A 23100-nucleotide genomic window follows, 5' to 3' on the forward strand; every position below is an offset into this window, starting at 1 on the left:
TAGTTTTAACGGACCTTTTATCTATTATATTATTCTCGCTGTAACTAAACATACAGATACAGATACTGATTCAGATACAGTCTAATTGTAAATTACAAAAACACGAATGTCTGTCAAATCGAAACGAAACATTGCGCCCAAAATACTACCAAATGCTAAAAGAATCAAAATATGCAATTAATCCACACTAGTTCAAAGAAACCAACTAAGAAATGAAGTAAATTTCATTAGAAATTATATGAAAATATTTACCAGTTTACTTAGAAGAGCAAGAGGCATGGCATGCAAGACAGCTCGACTTGCTGGACAGCTTTAGATGGAAATGGAATCAAAGTCCAAAACTATACACTCCCCCGAACCGAACCGAAGCCCGACCAGGGAAACCCCCCTCCCCAATTTGATTGTAGTCCTGTAATTAACGTATGACCCGACAGCTAAACATGTATTTTAAGCAGAGAACCGGAAACGGAAAGTGCACGCTACGAATGAAGTCGAATCCCTGTGGAACAATCCCTTTCCTTCGCGAGCAGCATGTGCTAGTATCATCTAGACTACATTTTAGAGCTGTCTGTTGTTCTTATCAAGAGAAGCCGCAGAGCCCACTCACACACACACCTATTCTCTACTGTAAATGTAAATGCTTTGATTTTTTTTTTTTTTTTAATTATTAAAATGTGAAATCGTTTCATGAACACTGAACAAATGCGGATTGCAACTGGCAATCTAAAACCAAAAGCAAAAAACATCTACAAGTACATGATAACATAAATAAATGCAAAACTGAATTTAAATTGGGGCTTTATCTCTTTTTATCGGTGCCGCAGCCGCCAGCTTAGTGGAACGAGAATCGAGTAGACTATGGGCATATTGGATACATTGGATACCTAAAAACTTTAGGAAATCTAAAATATTGCCGATCGCCCCAAGGGTATCAATTGCCCTAATCAACGTCTAGTGCTTTACCGTAAAATGCCATTCAAGATTACTCCGACTAAGATAATTCAAGTCGGAGACATATCGGTTTACACTCTGAGGACAGATGTACGTCATCCAGGTGTACGAAGCGGCTATGTTATTCCCGGCTTGATAGCATACTTGTTTGGTGTGGATTTACAAAGACCTTTATGAAGACCACCGCCATAAAGGGTGAAGACCCTCTTTTCCAATTTCATCTCAGCTATAATTTCCCAATGGGTCGAAGATTTGGTCACTGGGCCAGAACACTAGAGAATGCACTGAATGAAACACATAAAGCGTTGAGTTTGCTGGTGAATTTAAATGGAAATATACCCGAAGTCTACGACACTTTATTTACAGCCATTCGTGAAATGGCATATGCTCTAAAATCTGATGCTATCAAAATGACCCTTGAGGTGAGTATACATAGTCCCTAAATGCATTTAACTCTTTTGCATACACAGTTTAAAGGCTTGCAGGCTCTTAAACACTTGTCCTAATGGATTTTAAGCAGTCGGACAGCGTGAACCTTGCAGAGCTTATGGCCTTGTTTGGCCTATATTAAGCGTACGAGTTACTCATGAAGAATGTTATTTTAATAAAGCAATAATTAGTCTTGATTTTGATCTTTCAAATCACCAGCGTGTGCTATGAAATCGCAGTGGTAAAACTGGTAAAAATAATAGGCAGTCTACACTACGTATGTATTTACAATGTCCCAGCATTTTTGCTTTATTTTCCTGCGTCGGTGATTTTCTCAATAGAAGAAGATCCATAACAGCTGGACTCGTCTTTATTTCAGGTTGCATGATGCATGCTTAATAGTCAGAACGTGTAAGAATCGCGGGAGATATCATTCCTCACACGCACCCTCGCCATCCTCGTCATTGTCGTATTCCGTATTATCCTCGTTTTCTTGGTCGTCCTCTTTGCCTTGCTGATCCCACCAGGAGAGTACGCCCAGGCCGGACTCGTTGATAGCCCCCTTAAAAACGGGCCAAGAATGATTAAATGTGCAGACTATAGGAATGGGTCTGACTTACAATAATCTTGTATGGAGTCTTGATTTCCTGCGCAGCGGTAGCGGCAGCTGTGGATGTACTGGGGCCCTGCGTGCTCTGTGACTCCGTTTTTGGCGGCCCAACTGGCGATGTCTCCTCGAAGATTTCACGCGATACTCGGAATTTGATAGGCTCACCAACGTCCATAAAGAGATCATGCTTTGCGCCGTCCTCCAAGGGATACTCCCAGACCCAGGCCTGCTCGGCCTCATCAAAACGCGAGGGATGCTGCAAGGCGGCTTGTGGTATAAGTATGTCATCAAAGAAGCCCAGCGTCACGTGGACTCCTTCACGGCTGCAGCTACGTATTTTGCCGGTCATTACGGTGCCGACCTTGGGCCGGAAAACGATGTAGCGAAAGACCACTGCGGTGTGGGAGGCACCGTCGCCCGGTAGAATAATGGAGTCTTGCAGCGATACGATATCCTTGAGCGCTATGCAGAGGCCAACGTTAAGTAGCACCTAGGAACATAAACGAAGCAAATGCAAATCGGAAATTATACTTGAGCCAAAGAAAACAAAACAATTTGAACATACTTTATTGGCCAGTTTTCGGTCGATTTCGTCGCGTATAGCATCCACCAACTTTACACTGAACTGGTCCGGCGCAATGCGCACGGTATCCTTTAGCTCGGCCAGCACAAACATTGTGCCATATATATATTAATTGATATTTCAATTTAAATTTTAATATTTATGAAGAATCACGCTTGTAGCTCCAGTATCTAAAAATACTAGATTGTTGTCCGGCGCAACAGCTGCGCTGCCATAAAATACCAAAACAACGTTAACGCGCCGCTGTGAACGGCAGCGACACACGTGCAGAGTTTAACCACTTGGCGAAATTTTAATTGAAATTTCACATTTGTGGTAAAAGTTTGTGCGCTATAAATATACTGGTCTGTGCGGTGGACTGCAACTGGCCGATACTCTCCCACGATGAGCGACGACCTACACAAGTACAGCGACGCGGAGGAGGATTTGGAGGAACTGAAAAATGTAAGCCTAGCCCACAGGTATCACATCAAATTGCAAAAACGTATCTTTTTAGTCGGAGTGGATGCAAGACTTCAAATCTCTCACCGTGAAACACGAACCGAAACCCAGCGATGAGCAATGCCAACAAGAAGGAAAAGTAGAAGCTGGTGAGGATCTGGATTACGATTATGATGAAGAAGACGACGACTACGCACTGGGCGATGAATACGATGCGTACGAGGAGGCCTACAGCGGCTTTAGCAAGCACAACACACAGCCGCAGATGACAACAGCTGGTTCAGCTGCTGCTGGAGGTGGAGCAGGAAACGGTGGAGGCGCTGCTCCACGTGTGAGCAGTTACCAGCCCAACGAAAAGCTGCTACGGCGATACTCTGCACGCATCAATGTGGAGAAATATGATCCGACTCCGAACATGAGTGCCCAGGCGGCCAACCGGTTAGTCAACTTTGATCGCCGACAGGACACGGATCGAGTGCGCGTGAGAGATAAGCACGATCGAGCCACCGCAGAGCAGGTGATGGATCCGCGCACGCGCATGATACTCTTCAAGCTACTCAATCGCGGCCTGATCCAAGAGATTAACGGCTGCATATCGACGGGAAAGGAGGCAAACGTCTACCATGCTGTGTCCAAAGACGGCGCCGATGAGTATGCGATCAAAATTTATAAGACCTCCATTCTGGTGTTTAAGGACCGCGACAAGTACGTGTCCGGCGAGTTCCGGTTCCGACACGGCTACTGTAAGCACAATCCGCGCAAGATGGTTCGCACGTGGGCCGAGAAGGAGATGCGCAACTATCTACGAATGCGAAATTCTGGAGTGCCCGTGCCGGAGCCGATTCTGCTCCGATCCCATGTGCTGGTTATGCGCTTTTGCGGCCGGGACGGCTGGCCGGCGCCCAAGCTAAAAGACTACGAACTGAGCACGTCGAAGGCGCGAGAGCTGTACCGGGACTGTGTGGTGATCATGTGGCGGATCTACAACCAGTGCCGCCTTGTCCACGCCGATCTCTCAGAGTTCAATATTCTGATGCAGGACGGCCAACTGGTGATTATCGATGTCAGCCAGGCAGTCGAGCACGATCATCCGCATGCATTCGACTTTCTGCGCAAGGACTGCACCAACATATCGGAATTCTTCCGCAAGAAGTCGGTAGCCACCATGACTGTCAAGGAGCTCTTCGACTTCATTACCGACCAAACGATAACCGAGGAGAACATGGAGCAGTGCTTGGAGAGCATCTCGGAGCGCATTAAAGACCGCGACTTCGATGCCATAACGGCACAGGAGAGAATCGATGAGGCCGTCTGGCAGAACACATACATTCCCAAGCGCTTGGACGAGGTAGGCAAACGACAGCTTCTAGTCGACAACTGTTTTATAAACACAAATCTCCTCCCCAGGTGCGTCATTTCGAGCGTGATGTTGCCAAGGCAAAGCAAGGTGTGCAGCAGAATCTAATCTATGGGAAAATCACCGGTTTGACATCCGATTTGGACGTGCAGAAGCAACCAGACGTATTGCAGCCCACAGCCGAGCAAGAGGACGTGGGAAGCGACGACCAAATAAGTGAAAGCGAAGATGAAGATGATTCCCAGGACAACGACGATGGCTCCAAGTTCAAGAACTCGTCCCGTCCGCGGGACGAATCGCTGGAGAGTAAAAAGGCCCGCAAGAAAGCTGTGAAGGATGCCAAAGCGGAACAGCGAAAGGTCAAGGTGAAAAAGCATGTTAAGAAGCGCAAGGAGAAAATAGGCACCATGAAGAAATAGTAAGGCCACCACGATTCGAATTAAGCGCAAGAAACTGTCGATGTAGCTACCGATATCGGTAGATCTCCGGAGTGCATGGAGTCAATGTGGATCTGTAGTCTTACATTTTTTGTATAAATCATTGATATCAATAAGAGGCCTCATTTATAAAATTTAACTTTAGATTCTAGTCGGATCCATTATTTGTGTAACCGGTACTCGAAGAGTTTAGGGATAATTAGTTGTGTGTTGCATGTGGATGTCTGTAGCACCCAGAAGGATCAGCGCGTAAATCTCAGAGACTATGAGGGCTAGAACAACCACAATTTTGTATTCCGCCCTCACACAGGACGACTATCTGTGGCATCCACCCTTCCGAAGATATTTATTATTGTACTGAGTATAAACAAATCGACTTGCAGTGGCTATGCTACCACTTTCACGCGCCTATTCATTCTCTGTCTCTTTCTCGTTCACACTATTCCTCATGCAATGTGCGGCGCATGTCGAGAAGCAAGATAGCAACACAGTTGGTGTTGCTGTGAGAAGTGAAAGAGAAAGACAGATGTAGCAGAATAAAAAGCAGTCGAATAAAACAGGTGGAAAAATTAGAACATAGCAGTCGTGGTTGCTCTTTTCTCTCGATGCTTTTCTGGGTATAAGAGCGTTCCCACTCGTTTTTATTGTAAAATTCGAATTCAAATCACTTCAACCACAAACAATATGTATAAAACTGTGCAGACGCCTTGGAGCTGGCCCCTTTGCTGATTGATGTCCAGCCCCAAGGAGCAAGGTGAGGCTGTAATCCTAACTGCTTAGAGCTACATAAACTTAGATCTAAAATTTGTCTTGTCAAGGGTTAAAATACTCGCACCACAATTTGCAATGGATGAGCAGTGGACAGTGAGTACATGCCCGGCCGTACATAATATATACAATATACATGGAAGCATTCATAAATCGAACAATCACAGCGTTGACATTGGCTACAACTACAAAGGGAATAAGATTCATCAGTGCCCTGGACCCCGTGGCTCGAGGATCGTGGCTGTGTTCAGGCGTAGCAGCGCTTGCGCAGGCTGATGTACATGAGGATGCGGAAGAAGAGCATCAGCATTGCCAGTATGCCGAACTGGTGCATTAGAGAGACCTTCTCTACGTCGAGAAACTTGAGCAGCACGCGCGGATCGCTGAAGTGGCAATAGATATCGTCGCAGTCCAGATCCTCGCGCTGGAACCCGAACACGGCCAGGATCATGGCAACCACTCCGACGCGCACATAGCTGAACTTCATCAGCAGATTCATGGCGCCTGTGATTTGGGGAGCAAAGTCGAAGCCGTACACGGCCAGTCCCATCAGTGGGGCAATCATCATGGGACCCACGACGCTGCCGTTCTGCAGAGAGGGATGGAGAAGGTGTATGTTATTCGATCGTTCCCACTGTATTCATTCGCTTAGCAGCACTTACTGTTATGCTGAAGGTGGCCCCAATGGCCAGGCCCATGCCCTCGGCCACCAGGGAGATCATGAGGCCGACTGCGACGAAGATGCCAAATCGCCAGATCTGATCCGGCAGCCCGGACATCCAGTAGGTGACCATCATAAAGGTGATGTTCAGCAGCACCTGGAGCGGCAGGCGCGAGATGGTCAGCGCCATATAGTAGGGCGTCAGCGTGTACCATCGATTGAACGTCTCCTTCTTGACCACCTTAACCTCGGCGGGATCTACGAATGGAGGAAGGTCAGTGGGTACGCTCGACAAGGGCCCTATGAGGCGACTCACAGCTAAGGATGGGCACCATCACCTGGGTGTAGACAATCATGAGGACGGCGCCAATGCAGAACTTGAGATGATCGAACATGCGCGCCCCCTGATTGCCCAGCTGAAAGAATATCATCCCGAAGAAGAGGCCGCAGAGCAGGTGGTGGAACAGCTGGATGGTCAGGGCCAGGCGGGCGCGCATTATGCGCAGCATCATGATCCGTATCAGCACCACGAACTGCCGCACCCCGGAGATATCACGACGCCCGTTGTGCATGCGTCGCGAGAAGGCCTTCATCTGCTCCAGCAATGCACTAGCGCCGTTCATCAAAGTGCCATCGGTGGAGACGGCGCTGCCGGCGAAGATTGTGGGCAGGAGTGGACGCTTCGGCTGCTCCACAAACAGCGTGGTGACAGCCTGCTGCGACTCCAGGTGTGGATTAACGATGTCCGCCTGGCTGGCCACGTAGATGAGCTTGCCGTTCTCGGTGAGCTCGCTGAGCGCCGGCACCAGGTGCCCGTCCTCTGCGTCGACCAGTTCGATGACTTGTGGGAGAGCGAAAAGCCGAGTTAGGGAGGAGTTCTTGCTGGAGAAGAATGAATAACTTACTGTAGTCAGAGGGACTGTAGTTGCGCGGGCAGTCCAGCTGGGCTAGCCGCAGAAATGGAATGGTGGCCCGGGGACTGCCCTGATAGACGCAGTGTCCCTTGGCCAGCACGTATATGCTGTCGAAGCAGTTGTAGATCGTGGCGGAGGGCTGGTGGATGGTGCAGACAATGGTGCGTCCCTCGCGGGCCATGCCACGCAGCAGTCGGATGCACTGGGCCGCCGTCACCTCGTCCAGCCCGCTGGTGGGCTCGTCCAGGAAGAATATGTTCGGGTTGTCCACCAGCTCTAGGGCAATGGAGAGCCGCTTACGCTCCCCGCCGCTCAGTTTCTCCGCCGTCACGTTGCGGCGGTGATTCAGGTTGAGATTCTCGAGGATCTCTGTCAGCACCTCGGCCTTCCTGTGGCGCTGCTTTAGCTTGAGGTCGCACGAGAGGTTCATCAATTCCTCGACGGTCAGCAGGGTCTGGTGGTGGTCGTCCTGAGTGATGTAGCAGGCATTATCCCGTTTCATCTTGATGCACCCCGTAACGCCGTCGCGCCTGGAAGAGAGAGCGAGAGACAGAGATTGATTGTGTGCAGAAAAGAGCAGAAAAAGGAGAGCATGGAAAGAGCGAGCATCTCTTCCGCTCCCTCGCACTTCAACTTTTTCACCCGGTCCAAGCGTGCTTTTCCATCAAATGGTTAAAATGCTGCGCACGTGTGTAATGAAGTGTGGTGTTTTTTAGCGCTAAACATGTGCTGGATCAAGGGCGGGAGCGCAGCAAGAGGCAAAATGGCAACGAAAACGCAGATCGACAAAGGAAAAGTGCGGAAAGTGAAGAAGTGAAGAATATCAAAATGTGCAAAAGTCAGCGGAGCAAACACTGCCTCCAATAGTGCCAATAAGGCGGGGAGAATAGTCGAATAGTGTTTTCTTTTGTGTTTTTTTTTTGAGTGCTAGAAAAGTCTTGCCGATACCGTTTCTCCCTCCGACGAAACCACGGAATCGTCGGCTTCTCAAGTGTGGAGGAAAGGATCAGCAAATGCAGCAAGGCAAACGTACCGACGAAAGATTATGAACCAAAAGGTAAGAGCAAGAACAGAGTGTGGTTGTGAAATGACTCCGATGACAAATGCTAGAAAAACTTTAAAGTATTTATATACCTATACTCGTACTTCTGTATTGACTAGACATGACTTTAGTTGGGGCCCCAGCTTTGAATTTGTTTTTATTTGTGCACCAGGGCCTTTGTTTACCTAGAATTGGGCCTCTGTCCATGACTGCGCAAATGGAGCGTGTTTTGTTTTGGAAAAGTTCCACGATGCGATCCATCACGTGCACAGAATTGATTCGAAAGGTTTGTGAGGGAAGATTGCTATAGATGATTTTTTTGCGATGTTAAAATTTCGGGTTTTGGTTTACGGTTCGCAAGACCGGCCTTATCAAATCAGAAACAAAACACAACTTAATCTCTGTCTGTGCAGCCCAGAACCGGTTGTGTTCAAATGATACCCAAACTGTGTTACACTCGTGCTGTCATCCGTCAAAAGTCAGGTCTCGTTGGCATTATTGTTCTCACCTGAAACCCGAAATCGCATTCAGCAAACTGCTTTTTCCAGCTCCCGAGGGTCCCATGATGGCCGACAGCTGGCCGTTTCGGAAACTTCCGCTGACGCCGTTCAAAATTTGTCGCTCCCGAGTTACGCGCACTGGAAATACATAGATCAAGACATTCAAGATTATACACACATATGATTAGAATTCGCATAGTATAAATAAAACGAATAAAAAACAAGTAAATAAACAAAAAAAAAGGGGGAGGAAGTGAAAGTGTTTGTGAGTCAGTTCTTGAGTCGTCTGGAGCTATAACCCACCGTGACGTACCCACGATTGTTCCTCCATCTGGTTGTTCCACTCTGAGTTTGCCAATGAAGCAGCATAGTGGCTTCAAATCAAGTTTCTTTATTTTTATGGGCCAATATCGTCAACTGGACAGATCATATCGCTTTCACTTATTGGCGGATACATACATATGTATTTAGATACGCTTGGAAATCAGACAGAACTTCAGACATAGGTCGAGCAATTGACAATTGGCATGACTGTATGACTTATTATAATAATCATTTGTCATGCCTTGACAGCGAAAAGATTTCGTCGTGATGGGCTTCAAAGATTCGGGCTAGACTGGAGATCTGTTCCGATGCCATGACTGGTCAAACCGAAACCAGCCTCCGCCATGATCGCCGAATTCTGTTCAGTCATTTAAGCCAGTCCGCCACTCAACGCGAGCCTTAATTTATTCTAATTAGCAAAGCTGCCCCGTCGATGGGATGGTGACAGTTGCTGGGGCACATCCACATGTGCCTATAATAGATCCGTGCTGGATCTTGCAGATGCCATATCATCGCTTCTGTGTTCATTTGCAATCGCGGCTCGGACCTGACCTGCATTGTACTCTCGGTCAGTCAGTCAGTCCCAACGTAGATATGGCGTAATATAAGTCAATGCCAGATTCGGTCCTATCGATGATAATGGTGCAAAGGAGATATATATATACTATAGCTGGCGGTCGTAAATACAGCTCGGCGAGAATGCATCAAATCAATGGAATTAGTATGCATATTTAAAGCAAGTTTTTCCAAACAACTGTAAAGCTGCCATAGGAACGATTCGGTTCGATTGACGAATGGAACAAATTATTCATATTGTTTATTGGTGTTTCAGATGGAAATGGGCGTGTTGTGTACTTTGCCCAGAATATTCCTCCCAGGAAGTAGTGGCAGATTATTGTTTAGTCGGTGAGAGGGTGAGGTTATCGGTGAGGGCATTGTACGGCTGCTCCCGCATTTCCATTTTCAATGTCAATGTCTCACAGAGATTATTAATAGTAGAGAATAGTATTTCGACGTATTTCTTTAGATGATCTATTGAAGAGTTCCTATTGGAGACTGCGGAAATCCTGGAACCCTGGTGCTGTTTTTGGCAATTAGAGAAGCAGCCAGCAGCAAGCGGCTCTACTAACCCAGTTCTTGGCACTCGTGGAGCTTTTTCACGCCGCCCAATTAACATTCGAGGCGCAACCGATTTTACCGTTCGAGTACGGATTTAAGAAGGTCAGTGACAAGACACCGTCCGCTGCCGCTAAGCCTATTATCAGCTCGTGTTTTTCAGAGGCAGAGCCTACATATCAATTAGTCCCCAGATCACTTCTGTTTGCCGCATTGCGATGTCCGAGTTCTGGGCACGCGCAGCCGGCAAAAGTTATTTTCAGCAGAACAGTCCTCCACGCGTGGGCTTCTTACGGCTTGGATGTCGACCACCCTCGATCCGCCCTTCCGCTTCCCCTTCCAGCGACTCTACGTGAGTTACATAATGAGGCGTGCAAAAGATTGCGGATCTGACTAAGCGGCTGGGAGAGCACTCCACTCGGGTTGAAGTCGGGACACCGACACCTTTCAGCCTTGGATTTTGCTTTCTGATTTGCACTGCAGTTTGCGTTGAAAGCGAAAAAGCGCCTTGAACGAAAACAATTCTTTAATTGCCAGAACAAATCTTGGACACTGGCGGCATTCGCCAATTCCAGATCCGCTAATTGATGCGATAATTAACACAATTTCATTAGAATGACAATCGCGTCTGTCTGTCAGATGTTGTGGGACTTGGAATGCAGCACACACATATCCAATAACACTCGTAACGGCGGGATCTGTCGGTCTCGCTTGATTCCCTGAAATCTGCGTTGCGATCTGCGATGTGATGTGGGTCCCTATTCCACTCTGAGTCACCCGCTCACACTATGGCAGGCTTCAAGGTTAGCTCGTCAACTCAGCTGAGACAACCCTTTGCTCAATATAAAGGGAATCTAGTGGGGCTCGATCGAGTCGGCTGCCTCGCCCACCCGTCAGTGGCCTGCTGTTTGCCAGTGACTGTGACAAGCGCTATTTAACAATAACCATCCATAGGATCCCTAGCATCCATCGCACTTAGTCGCACACTAATTAGTATACTCGGCAGGTGATTCATGGGAACTCGCCCTAAATGGGGGGCGGTGCTACATCTAGATACCTGAGCCTTGACCGCACTGCACATGTGCACAGACGGAACACAAACTGATGTATCTATGCACATGTAACCGCTTAATATAGTATTTATCGATTCAAAGTCACTCCATGCAAGGTTCAAGTTCAGTAATTGGTTCAAACCTCCATAGTTCCCCTGTACTCGTACGTACGTATGTGTTTGATCGGACTTAGCTAAAATCATGTAATGGATAAATATAGATCGCCAGATAAACGACCATCACCTGCTAATTGAATGCTCCAGCTGGTGTACGTGTATGCGAGATGGCAGCATGGAATGGAGTCGCTGCGAGGGCACTGGCATGCACTCCCTCAGTAAATCTCTCAACCCCGTGGCCCGGATGTGACCGGACATTGACTCGCAGCGGCAAACCCGGAACCCAACATTACCCCTGGGGCAACGCGGGCGGCGTGGGGCAGGCTGTGCGCACAGGTCGTCCGAATCGAGGAAAAGCGCAGGCTGCTCGCCTCCCGGTCGCGGAACAAAACATGTCCAAAGCTAACCAAAAGCAACGACCGGCGACGCTGGTTTTTGGAGGGGAAAATTATTCAATCAATGTTGGGCAATTTTCGCTTTTCACCGAGCGTCAACATAATGTTGTTGCAGCTGTTGTTGTTGCTGTTGTTGTGGTAGTTGCTGCTGCTGCTGCTGCTGCTGCTGCTGCCGTTGTCGTTGCAATTGTTGCCGTTGACGATGGCGATGTGATGATATGATGATGTGGATGACGGTGTTGTCGCCATAGTTGGTCGGGCAACTGCGATAGTGTCTCCATTAATGCGGGGCCCATTGAGGAAGTGGAGCGGCAGTGTATCTGCACTTATAAATTAATCACGTACAGTGAACGGTCGTGGGAATGAACACTCGGCTACATGGAAGCTGCTTGCCCCTAATCAGAAAGCGTGTGGTACACCATATCGAGCGTGCACCGTATGCCCACACAAGTACAGTGCTTCAGCAAGTAGGCGTGAAGATAAATACTTTTCAGAAACACTTTTAGGCGCTGATATGCTACGTATTTACAAGTACGAGTACGCAATTGTATCCGATAGTTTGTTATTGTATTCCATGTATTCCTCATGACGACAACTTCGGCAGCATCGACATCGACGTCGCACTTCGTTTGAGTTGCACATTGCACACATGGCGTATGAGTAATAATTAATCATTAGTTGTACTTGAGTTTGACTCCGCAACGCGACAAGGAAGCCGCCATCGGCCAGCCAGCACTAAATCAGTCTTTGGGCAGTTGTTGCACAAGCATTTCCCCTTTCGGCTTGAGGCATTCCGAATTGATTACATAGACATATTGCCGATTCGGATTCGGATTTATCCCAGCAAATCAATTGCAATCATTGCAAATGTGCACTTCCAGGGGGCTTGTGCTTGGCGCTTTGCTTTTGTTGTGTCATTTGTCAAGAGGAATTGCCCACGGAGACAGGCTGGATGTCTATCCTCATCTTGCAGACGCCTTAGATACGTTCTAGCGACTTTTTAAGCAAAAATAAGTACAGCCAGAGCGTCACAACTAATAAATATACAGTTGTACTTCCATAAGTCGAACCGCTATGATCCAAATTTAGACTTCGACTTGAAGAGTTGGACGTGATGTCCTCTCTAAACTCTGTTGCCACCCGTTTTCGAACGAAATATAGTCTTCTTATTTCAATTAATTGCATTCCTATTTTATGATCTTTGAAGAGATTTTTATGGAAATTTGACAATCACCGTTTGACGAATGAACCAAGACATTTACCAGATCATAGGTCATCCGGTCAGTGCGCAACGGGCACCTAAGTAATCGCAACGACAAACTCAGTGATAGTATAAGCAATAGATCGACAAAGAAAGATTCACAATCGTGAAGCCTTAAGTGCCGTCTGGGCCTGGATTAATCTCCTCCTATATGTGCTCAAAAAGTTCAGCCTTGAGAAGTGGTCAACTTCCAGCCCACTGCACTTGCACTTGCACTTGCACTTTCATTTAGTTTGGGTTTCGTTTTCTATCTAAAGCGAATTGTGTAAAGAACTTGAGGCTCTGCCAAGTGGATCGCATAATTCAATTCAATTTAATTCCATTTCATTTTCAATTGCAATTTGCGTTCGATCTGTGTCAATGGCAGGCGGGGAAAGAGGTACCATGCCGGACTCTGTCCGTACCGCAGTTTGAACTTGTGGAATGAGGAAACCAGTTGCAGGGGCCCGGCCCCAGAACGTAAACTGTTTCAGCGGACAGCGGACAGCGGACAGCGTCTAGTTACATTTTTTTAATTAATAGCAATAAAAAAAATGTGGTCCGTTGTGCAACGGACATTAGATGGAGACCGAAAGAGACCAAAAGGCCGAAAATCGCTCGCTCAGACTCAGTGGCCGTTTGTCCGTATAATTATGGGCCAGTTAGCGCTTGGCCAGAAACTACTTGCGACAGCCCCTGCAGGCAGGGGCAAAGGCAGCGCAGCTGTTACACGTCGAAGATGAAAACATTGCACAGAGCAAATAAAACCAAACACCGAATAAAAAACAAACCACCAAAGTCCACGCTGACGTGAGCAAATAGAAAAGGTTTCTACATCCACACAACACACACATTTCGTGCCAACTCTGTAGCTCTTTGGAGTGGTGTTACTTTATGGATAGACAGTTAACATTGGACTCGGATGGAGTCGCAATGCTTGCGACATGGAGTGAAGGACTCCATTCTACCATTATGCATTGCTATAAATTGCACATTTATGAACAGGTCTCTGTGGAGCAGGGCCATGCCACTCAGCAGGGACAGATTTGGTAAGTCTTTCTGGCCGTTTCAGCATTTATTCAGTGTCTCGCAATCTTGAACAATTACTGCCACATTGAACACATTCTTCCAGTTTACAAGGGACGTATCTTTCAATGTCAAGGCCTGTTTAATCTCCAATGTGGTCTGATAGAGAAAACGGCCCTTTAAATATGGAACTTAATCTCACAACTTTATAGTACTTAAGCGAATGGGGAGGTAAAGTGCTAGACTCTATAGAGATGTACTAGGAATAGTGAATTGGAATACTCACAGAAATTGGTCCGCTCCTTGACCGTGTAGAAGACATCTTGGAATTCCACATCTTTGGACTGCCTGGCGAGGAGGGTGCGCGCCTGATCCATGGCTTTTGAATTTCGAATTGATTCGTTTATTGTTATTTAATTCCTCCTTGGGACACGCATATACATTTATTCATAGATATACGCCGTTGGTGGTACGGTGTGGGTCTGGCTTCTCGGATCTGATGGATCTGATGGCTCTGATTTATGCTCCACTCGCTCGAAGGCGTCTAGGAACGTGCCGAGCCTTCCGAATGTGTCATTACCTACCGCACCAAAGTGGGACTTGGAATGGGAATGGGTATGGGAATGGATCTGATCGGATCGGATCGGATCGGCTGTATTTCTTATGAGTGCTGTTATGGTTTATTGTTGTTCAAGTGTTACTCCTCTTTCTCTCCCTCTCTCTCTATGTCTCTCTCGTTCTCTGTTTGTGGTCTCTGTCTTTGTCTTTGCTTCCCTTTATGCGTTTCTGGCACGCATTCTTCCAGATTTATTGCTCGTTTTGTTTTGATCTCTCTCTACCTTGTTTCTTTTTTTATCGCTCTTTTTGTTGTCGTCGGCGTGTGCGTCGATTACGCGCTGAAAATAAAAATTAATCATTATAGATTTTGATAAAAATAAGAAGCGTAGCACCCATAACAGTAATGGTATTCCACAAAGCGATTTGGGTTAGCTTTAGACTTATAGGATCAGCTGTTACGTATGCCAGGTAGATGTTTTCCGGAAAACAACCAGAGATTCGCATTCGATACAAAAATAGTTCCAAGTCGTCTCTGCTCATTGGGGGGAATCCCCTTTATCCTTTATACATATGTATATGTAACAGGGATCGGCAAGGCCCTATCTTATGTGCATGCTGTCTTCGAACACAAACGCAAACAGAACATGTGCCGGCCTCTGGTATATACTATGGAACAAATCTTTTCGGAATTCCATTAATAGCAGCAAGGATCCGTGGGACTTATCAGAACTGATTCGTACCCGCTGATGACCCTGATTTCTTTAGCCCCAAGTTCACATCTGGCCATGTGTGTGTGCAGGCTGGTCGAACATTTCTTGCCGCCTTATCAGCCGGAGACAACTACGGAGCGGGAGCGACCAAGAACGGCATTCGGAATATCACCTATGTATGCCTACGCTTACTCATTGCCCGAGCCGTAAGTGTCGGTTGGGGGGAAAGTCTATGGCCGATCAGCTGCCGGGCACACTTTTACCACTCGTACAGCCGTAAATAAGTATTGTTACTTAGCTGCTTAGAAAGAAAGATTATTGGTAGACCACGAACTTCACGAAAGCTTCATTAAGACCTGTTTACATTGTATGAAATTTATTCATAGATTACGCAAATGCCAATTATATATTAAGAGACGTTTTTGTAAAGCAATTCATTTATTCCTACATCAAACAATTTACCCCATCGCTACTCGATGCTGGCATTGTGAATAATTAAACCAATTGAAACTCTACAGTGTACGATTAAATGTTAATGAATGCCACAGCAAACCTGCTGGAAATCGACAATATTTATTCCATTTTTACTGAGATACCATCAGGAATAATCCGCGAAAGGATTGTAAATGCCAATCAGCAGATGCTGCAGCGGGCATAACATTTCCCCTTTCTTTGGTTCGGGTCGTAAGCCGTCCCTTCATTAGCAAAATGAAACAGTCCGACTCGAACCGATCGAAACGGGTTTTTTACACTGAAAGCTCTCATTGGAATTCCCTAAGGACCAATATCGCATCGCCGTGGAGTGGATAAAAGACTGCCGCACAGTCGATTCCTCCAAATAGAAACGCACGAGACGAACACATATTTGCATTGTATGTATTGTTGAGTTACAGATAAATCCATTTATCAAGCTGAGGGACAGATCACGACTGTTCCGCTACTGGGTTTGGTTCGAGATGCTGTGTACTTATCGCAGAGATCGATCACGTTTTCCCGTCACAGTTTCCAGTCGTTCCGCCCGAAGGTGATTATAACATAAGCACACAACTAACTGAAGTGTATTTACGATTTCATTCTATTAGCATTTTTTCACGCTTCCGACTTTGGAGATAAGATCGCTACAAAGTAAAATTAATGAATCAAAGGCTCTCCTTCCAAGTCGTGTGGGTTCTGGACAACAATAAATGTACAATCAGATGTAAATAAATATCGGTAGCTTCGTCGCCTCATGCCCTGAACCTACTAAAATCGTAACGCAGGTAGACGTGGTCTTAAGTCGGAGATGTTTTCCATTTTATTTGCCGACCAAATGTATTTGGCGGCGTCTGATTCTGCAAAGTCACCTGGCGCCGGCTGGCTTGAAAACAAAAGCACCGTCTGGTCTGAGTCAAGAACCCAAACCCGTTCTGGTTTCTGGAGACGAAGCCTCTCAACACCGAATTACATTGGGACCTGGGGCCTCCCCAGGCCTCCTTCCCTCCCCGCCACGGAGACTAAGCAGCAAAAGCAATGTGCAACCACAGAGCGACTCTCAACGAGGAAATACACGGTGTGACGATTGATTTGGCTTCTTGATAGAATGGATAATTGAATGTTTATATATGTATACACTCCCCTTCCTAATCATGCTCAGCGGCTAATGCTAATTTTTGGTATGGTCTGGGCCTGCGATTCTCAATTCTGTGTCGGCCAGTCTGTGACGTCAGGTCAAGTCAGCCAATCATCGATTTGGCGAGTGTCTTGACCCCCGACAACTTGTTTAGCATACAGAAAAAGTATCTAATTCTCGACTCCACAATACTACGAGTGTCTCACGAGGAAGAGAATACACAAAAACAATATGCACTGGTGAATTATGGCAGATTTTTGGCAGATAATAAATCATCGTAGCATTCTGAGTGGTTTCAAAATCCCCCATTTCATGGAGTCATCAAATAGCCTTAGTCGGCGGTACAGAAAATAGTCTGGAGTCGGATCACAAAGAGGAATGGACTGGTAAAATGTTGAATTCTAATTAAGATGGATAATTTGCATAAAATGTCAATACTTTTCAAGGTTTTGTTTTGAAATACATATTATGATAAACATTCAAATTCGGAGGGTTACTGATTGGCAGCAGATATTTAATAATTCTAAAGAAAACGATTTGCATTTCTCGTATTCCAACTATATGGAATTTCAGTCAGCCGTTTTTGATATCATTAAAAACATAAAACATGTACATATATATATCCTTACATATCCGTACATACACATACATATCTTCCATCTTCCCGTCAAAAGTATTTGAATTTGAACTAATCGATCGGGTTTGGGCATAGCTGACTGAATGAACCGGTTTAATTAAAAATATTCTGTTTCTCAGACTAATATGGTTACACGTGTACATATGTACATGACTTGTATTCAGATGCACATGCATCGCACTTCAGCGCCGACAATTACGAGGTACGCATTCCAATCCCTCCCGACAGTAGGCGCGTCAGGTACCATCCGTCCAGTAAGGCAGATGTGCCGATAAATGCATCCACAAAGAGACAAGGGGCACAATGACCAGATCTGGGTCTGCATGTGCAACACCTCCCACCCCCCAACAGAGGTGCGTTTGAGTGTCTTTAGAGCGTCATGGGTCAGTGACGAAAAATCAATGGGCGAACATCCTCGCGGAGAAGCACTTTCGTGTACACGTGTGCAATAATTACTCCCATAAAGATAAAGGGCGCCGTTTAAAATTGTAATGCAGCCATGTCGACAAAGAGGAATGAATTCACTTTGCATTTAATTGCAGGTAATTTTCAATTAACCAGACGTCATAAAATGATACTCGTACTATCTCGTTGATGCGACGTTCAATCTGAAGCTTTGACAGTAAATGTCGATCAATCACGAGCCGAGATCGGCTCTAATTTCCCACACGACCTAAGTACATATCTGATTCGGCTCGACTTTTGAATAATAATAATATTACTATGATGTTGCTTAACTTTCGAGCGAATGCAGATTCTTGGGTCCTATCAATTATTTGGAATTTCCTTTTGCGGTAATCGGTAAGTACACATGTATGTTCCCCGAATTCATGACGAGATATGGCAATATATATATGTTTAGTCTTCAATGTATATTTAGATAAGAGAATGACGAAGTTGCAGCAAGTACTTCTTGTTGCAATGTCTACTCCCTTGCAATGCCATGATAAATTCCCAGGCAAGCTCCACCTTAACTTCCTCCAAAACAAAACAAAAACACAAAAAAAAACCTGCAAAACTTTCCCCGTAAAAATACGCAAATTGATTTGGTTGTCGGGCATTGTATATTGCTTTGATAAAATTGATTTTTTTCTCAGGTTCACTTCTTACATTCAATTTATTTCTGCGCCTTTGTTTCTTTCGCTGCGACGAGTTAGCTTGAGCTTGAGGCAGGGCAGCCGGAGGATAAGCGACGCGACTTCGATGGGTAGACGGAAACGCGACCTCACTGGGCGGCGGATTGGGGACTACTGGCAGTTCAAATTAAAAGTACCAGCGACAGACTCACTTCGCAGCGGTTTGGCATTTTGTATACATACATATGTACACATTCAAGTGATTCGTTGGTGTGCTTCTGGGGGAAGATCAGGGACTGGAGTAGCTCCAACGCATAGACTGGGGGGCTTGTCGCGCACTCACAGCCAGGCGGATCTGAACGGATAGAGAACGCACAAAAGGTACGAGTGCATACGCGTATACGTAATATAGGGGCATATATTGAAAATATTTTGCATATGTATACATTGTATTTATTCAAACTTCAAACTCTAATCTCTAAACTTTAATTGTGTGATTATTTAAAATTGATCATCTCGCCGCTAGTGCAACTATAGTAGTTTTGCGAACATATAATGTATTAATAATTAATTCATGATGTAGAAACAAGGTACCGTTTTACCTTTCCAATATACATTCTCCTGAGAACAGAGCCTTACCTTGCTTTTCTGAATAGATTGAACCATATATTGCCTTACACCAGACTTCAAAAACAATCTACACTGCAAGACAAAGATAGCAAGTACTAATAGACGAAGAGCTGTGGATGTTTACCAACACGCAGAGCTTTCTTAGACCAGCCAACTTGTACTTCCAAGGTAAGGTTGTACCGTTTATTACCCGCTCCGCTGCTACCAGATCGAATAAAAAGCCAAATTATAGCAGCTTTCCCAATAAGTTTCTTATATCTGGTCTCAATTCCTCAACTTGAAGAAGATGATGAATATGACGATAAAAGCTTAATGGTGCTTGAACGTGTAGATGCCTCCCAATTCCGCCAGTGTTGGCAAACGAGCAAACTCAGCATTTTTTAATACTGATGTTTAAATTTGAATAATGCCGGTTACCTTTGAGGGCGCCGACATAAATTTATTTGATTTACTGGAAAGATTTGAAATCCATGTCATTGGTTGCATCCGAGACGAAGTAAGGCATTCAATTTATCATCTGGAACCCCGATTTCGATTGAGTTTTCTTCAAGTTGAGAGCGTCAAATAACTTTATTGGCTATTCGCTTTAGCGAATAAGTTTCTTGTCACGCCACCAGGTGAGGACAGCCGTTCATAGTACCAAGTTCATTGTATGTGTATGTGTATGTGTATGTGTATGCATGTATGTACAAAATAATTACTAAAATACAATTCTCTTTCAGTGTGGGACGTCTGCGCTTGGAGGGATCGCGGGCACAGCTGATTTCTTGACTAGGGAGAGGAGTAGCTAGGAGCTTTGATTTGTGGAAGGAACTGCAACTGCACCTTCAACTACCTTCAACCGACACTGAGTGCCACTACGATATCTGACAGCACTGCGCCTTTCTAGCCATGCTCTGGCCCTCCCAATGTGTCTGCAAATATATAGATGAAAGATGGTGAGTGGTGCTGACGGTCTACGGGGTTAGCAAATGAAATACGTATGCATTTATAGGACTCTGAGTATATTTGTTTTTGCCCAGCCAGGTTCTTAGGCTAACAATCGGATTGCTTATTGCCATAGGTACGAGTACGAGTACGAGTTTAACAAGTGAGCGGTACGAATTATAAACTGTAGCCAGTTGGCCGCGACTCTACAGATGATTTGTCTGTTGCTGTGTAAAAAAAAAAAACAAAACAAGAAACGAAGAATCAAATGAAAAATGGTTAAATAACAAGTTTTGTGTTAGCTTCAATGAACAAATACTTTTAGTGGGTTGGTTCGGCAACGTTTCTGAAATCGAGCCCGAAACCCGACTTCCAGCACAGCAAGAGTAGCCTGGAAGGGGCCATCGCCATCCTTTGCCAAGACACGCAGGTGCTGGTAGTCGAGTCTGCCCGGGAACGTGAGATACAGTGATCCTCAGGAATTCAAGGAATTTTTAAACCAATTATGCGGCGCTCACGTCAACTTTGTTCCTTTTGGTGGATTATATAGCTTTATTAGTTTCAATTCAAATACGCATATGTCCCAAATAATTAAACCGAAATAATTTAGCCGCCAAAGAATATCAAAGAAATTGTTCTCTCATTTCCTCAACGCTCAGCAGCCCATCCAGAGGCGCCGGCAGCTGCAGGTTCTGGTTCTGCCACGCTAATTGCTTGTTCGACACAATGTATTTTGGCATTTCGTTTCTCTTTAAGTATAGCTACGCGTGTACTTGTAGTGTGTATTGATTGATTGATTGCTTTCGAATTGATTTAGGTGCTAATTTCCATAACCGGGCTACGCTACAACCGTGTGAACTCTAAATATGTTGTATAGTTCTCTGTGGGACTCTCTTACTGCGGTCGGTGTTCACTAAGTTTTAAATTATGTTCAGCTGCTTCGTGTAATTTCTTTTTCTGGATTTTGTTCCTGCTACGCAAGTGGAATGCAACGGGCGGGTTCAGGGGTCGTACGGTCTAAGTGCATTGGAAATTAGTTTACCCATTTACTGATTATGTCCTGCAACGGAGAAGAGCATAATGAGCGTAATGAAGTTCTTTAGCGTTGATATTGCCAAGCAAGTCTCAAGCGGACACGTGCAGCGCCCCACTCACCTTCACGTCGTCCATCTCGTCATCGGACGACGAGTGCGAGAGTCCACTGTAGGTCTTGAAGGTCACGTTCTTCATGAACGACTTGAGTAGACTGGCGCTTAGCTGGCCAAACTTGTAGGGAACCACCGGGTCGTAGTCACCGTGCGCTTGGAAAATCTGCAATGTTGGTGGCGTCTAGTTAAGCAGCTACTTGCGCGGCGTCGACTCCACTTACCGGCACATCCTCACTGTTCAGCTTGGCTCCAGGGAATTTCTTGTGCAGCGGCAACCAGCACGAGAGTGCCACAACGCCGGCTAGCGGCTGGTCATAGGTCAGCGCCGAATAGAGAGCTAGGGCTCCGCCCTGCGAAAAGCCTCCCAAGACGATGCGATTGGCCGGAATGCCAGCGCTGATCTCCTTCTGAATCATGCCGTGAACATTGTCGCGAGCTGCCTGTATGCCGGGCTCATCCTCGGGCCCGGAAATGTCCAGCGTCTTCAGGTCAAACCAGGAGGGCATGCGGAAGCCAGCATTTAGCGATACTGGCTGTGTTGGGGCTGTCGGACAGATCACCTTCATGAAAGGAGGTCTGATGGCGGCCAATGCACTGCTCCAGCCGTGCCTAAAAAGAACCAACGTTGATTAATTCGAACGCCCAACTATTGCTTCGGGCGCAAACTTACCCAGTATCCCCCAGGCCGTGCATGAAAATCAACTGCAATGCGGAGCATTTGTTATTAAAATGAGCACTGTATGCATGTGTGTTTGCGTAAAAGAGTACTTGCCGTGGCAGTTTGCTTGGCCGTGGCCTCGACAATGACCGGTGCAGACATGTCTAGTGTTTAGCCTCTTGTGTTTACTATGGTGTTCTCTTCTACACGCCAGGTACGACGGTGCGATTTTGCGTTGTGTTGCCTCTTGTGCTGCTTCGTCGCCGTGCTGACCCTACAGTTCTGCTCGCCGTTTTTCTGCAATGGGCAACGAACCGTTCTTTTTAGCTACGTGTTTAGAATTTTCTGTCGTTTCCGGGTGCTGGAAGCACGTAAATTTGTTATGTCATGTGGAAGGCAAAGCAAAATTAGTAATATTGATTTTACGATATCAATGACAACTCGCCGCCGGCTATGTCAGTGTTCCGGTTAGCACGTCAATAGTTTTCAAACAACCAGACACACACTACTGTGATACGAATGTGACACTTCACCTACCAGGTATTACTTTATCTATTATTTTTAGTTTTTTATTTTTTATAGCCAGCCACCGCTACACGTTTGCTACACATTTCTACACATTTGCTACATAAAGGGAGGAAAAAGAGGGTATGGACAACAGGCAGAACGGCCCAGAAATTTCAACGCGTGTAAGGTTGTCCATACCCCTTTCTATAGCCCATTCAAAATTACGACTCATGTTTTCGTTGCATTATGAGCTTCTGACCCTCAGAAATACCGAAAATACGTCACTAATTTCAAAATATACCGTAAATATTCTTTAGTATATTTATATGTATTGAAATATTCCTATATTCCTCGTTTTTTATATTCGGTTGAATATTACTAGCTAGCTAGGACCGTCAGCTTTGAAATCAAAATTTTATCATAAGAGACGGTCCAATTTTAAGTTCTCATGTTAAGTCCATAACTCGTCTCAAGAAATACTGAAAAATCTTAGAAAATGTCTAAACATTTCCAAGGTGTGTGAGCTAGACATGGCGGCAAGAAAATTAGTATGTTCGCTAACGTAAACGGTCTGACCCTCAGAAATATACCGATTTCAAAGATACGCAAAGAGCTGCAGGTATACACTATACTCTCGTTGGCAATAAACTTAACTTCAATACACTGTACTATGAATAC

General features: G+C 45.6%; 4 protein-coding genes across 8 annotated transcripts; 1 reads left to right on the forward strand and 3 right to left on the reverse strand.

Moving 5' to 3' along the window:
• Nucleotides 1-1658: 1658 nt before the first annotated feature.
• On the reverse strand, nucleotides 1659-2680 carry LOC6602826 (DNA-directed RNA polymerase III subunit RPC8). The gene is made up of 3 exons (XM_002027824.2): nucleotides 2556-2680; nucleotides 2001-2480; nucleotides 1659-1942 (listed from the first exon to the last, which is right to left on the reverse strand). The coding sequence occupies exons 1-3, from the start codon at nucleotides 2664-2666 to the stop codon at nucleotides 1811-1813; spliced, it is 723 nt and encodes a 240-aa protein (XP_002027860.1). The 5' UTR covers nucleotides 2667-2680; the 3' UTR covers nucleotides 1659-1810.
• A 172-nt stretch (nucleotides 2681-2852) lies between these two features.
• LOC6602827 (serine/threonine-protein kinase RIO1) lies at nucleotides 2853-4959 on the forward strand. The gene is made up of 3 exons (XM_026992138.1): nucleotides 2853-3017; nucleotides 3070-4362; nucleotides 4422-4959. The coding sequence occupies exons 1-3, from the start codon at nucleotides 2958-2960 to the stop codon at nucleotides 4788-4790; spliced, it is 1722 nt and encodes a 573-aa protein (XP_026847939.1). The 5' UTR covers nucleotides 2853-2957; the 3' UTR covers nucleotides 4791-4959.
• A 418-nt stretch (nucleotides 4960-5377) lies between these two features.
• LOC6602829 (ATP-binding cassette sub-family G member 1) lies at nucleotides 5378-18748 on the reverse strand. Its single transcript, XM_026992137.1, has 7 exons — nucleotides 18587-18748; nucleotides 14249-14858; nucleotides 8702-8831; nucleotides 7143-7681; nucleotides 6554-7078; nucleotides 6239-6495; nucleotides 5378-6165 (listed from the first exon to the last, which is right to left on the reverse strand). The coding sequence occupies exons 2-7, from the start codon at nucleotides 14337-14339 to the stop codon at nucleotides 5824-5826; spliced, it is 1884 nt and encodes a 627-aa protein (XP_026847938.1). The 5' UTR covers nucleotides 14340-14858; nucleotides 18587-18748; the 3' UTR covers nucleotides 5378-5823.
• A 985-nt stretch (nucleotides 18749-19733) lies between these two features.
• LOC6602830 (acyl-protein thioesterase 1) lies at nucleotides 19734-22534 on the reverse strand. Of its 5 annotated transcripts, none has more exons than XM_026992139.1 (7): nucleotides 22453-22534; nucleotides 22030-22212; nucleotides 21928-21959; nucleotides 21479-21866; nucleotides 21265-21420; nucleotides 21152-21169; nucleotides 19734-20096 (listed from the first exon to the last, which is right to left on the reverse strand). In XM_026992139.1, the coding sequence occupies exons 2-7, from the start codon at nucleotides 22075-22077 to the stop codon at nucleotides 20040-20042; spliced, it is 699 nt and encodes a 232-aa protein (XP_026847940.1). In that variant the 5' UTR covers nucleotides 22078-22212; nucleotides 22453-22534; the 3' UTR covers nucleotides 19734-20039. The 5 variants fall into 5 exon arrangements, with proteins under 5 accessions (XP_026847940.1, XP_002027864.2, XP_026847942.1 ...); XM_002027828.2 differs by lacking the exon at nucleotides 22453-22534 and adding an exon at nucleotides 22342-22408; XM_026992141.1 differs by lacking the exons at nucleotides 19734-20096; nucleotides 22453-22534 and adding exons at nucleotides 20170-20336; nucleotides 22342-22408 and having other exon boundaries at nucleotides 21152-21206.
• Nucleotides 22535-23100: the final 566 nt, after the last annotated feature.

This window comes from Drosophila persimilis, unplaced genomic scaffold (assembly GCF_003286085.1).
Source record: "Drosophila persimilis strain 14011-0111.01,24,50 unplaced genomic scaffold, DperRS2 tig00000700-arrow-arrow-pilon, whole genome shotgun sequence".
In the NCBI taxonomy this organism is placed as follows: domain Eukaryota; kingdom Metazoa; phylum Arthropoda; class Insecta; order Diptera; family Drosophilidae; genus Drosophila; species Drosophila persimilis.

Coding starts and splice junctions, on each gene's coding strand:
- LOC6602830 (XM_026992139.1), bottom strand. CDS start 22,077: ATGTCTGCACCGGTCATTGTCGAGGCCACGGCCAAGCAAACTGCCACG. Junction 21,960..22,029: donor CGGCCAAGCAAACTGCCACG/GCAAGTACTCTT, acceptor TCCGCATTGCAG/TTGATTTTCATGCACGGCCT. Junction 21,421..21,478: donor TGAACAGTGAGGATGTGCCG/GTAAGTGGAGTC, acceptor CCAACATTGCAG/ATTTTCCAAGCGCACGGTGA.
- LOC6602827 (XM_026992138.1), top strand. CDS start 2,958: ATGAGCGACGACCTACACAAGTACAGCGACGCGGAGGAGGATTTGGAG. Junction 3,018..3,069: donor ATTTGGAGGAACTGAAAAAT/GTAAGCCTAGCC, acceptor GTATCTTTTTAG/TCGGAGTGGATGCAAGACTT. Junction 4,363..4,421: donor TTCCCAAGCGCTTGGACGAG/GTAGGCAAACGA, acceptor TCTCCTCCCCAG/GTGCGTCATTTCGAGCGTGA.
- LOC6602829 (XM_026992137.1), bottom strand. CDS start 14,339: ATGGATCAGGCGCGCACCCTCCTCGCCAGGCAGTCCAAAGATGTGGAA. Junction 8,832..14,248: donor CAAGGAGCGGACCAATTTCT/GTGAGTATTCCA, acceptor ATGTATTTCCAG/TGCGCGTAACTCGGGAGCGA. Junction 7,079..7,142: donor CTACAGTCCCTCTGACTACA/GTAAGTTATTCA, acceptor CTCTCCCACAAG/TCATCGAACTGGTCGACGCA.
- LOC6602826 (XM_002027824.2), bottom strand. CDS start 2,666: ATGTTTGTGCTGGCCGAGCTAAAGGATACCGTGCGCATTGCGCCGGAC. Junction 2,481..2,555: donor ACCGAAAACTGGCCAATAAA/GTATGTTCAAAT, acceptor TTATGTTCCTAG/GTGCTACTTAACGTTGGCCT. Junction 1,943..2,000: donor AGACTCCATACAAGATTATT/GTAAGTCAGACC, acceptor CCCGTTTTTAAG/GGGGCTATCAACGAGTCCGG.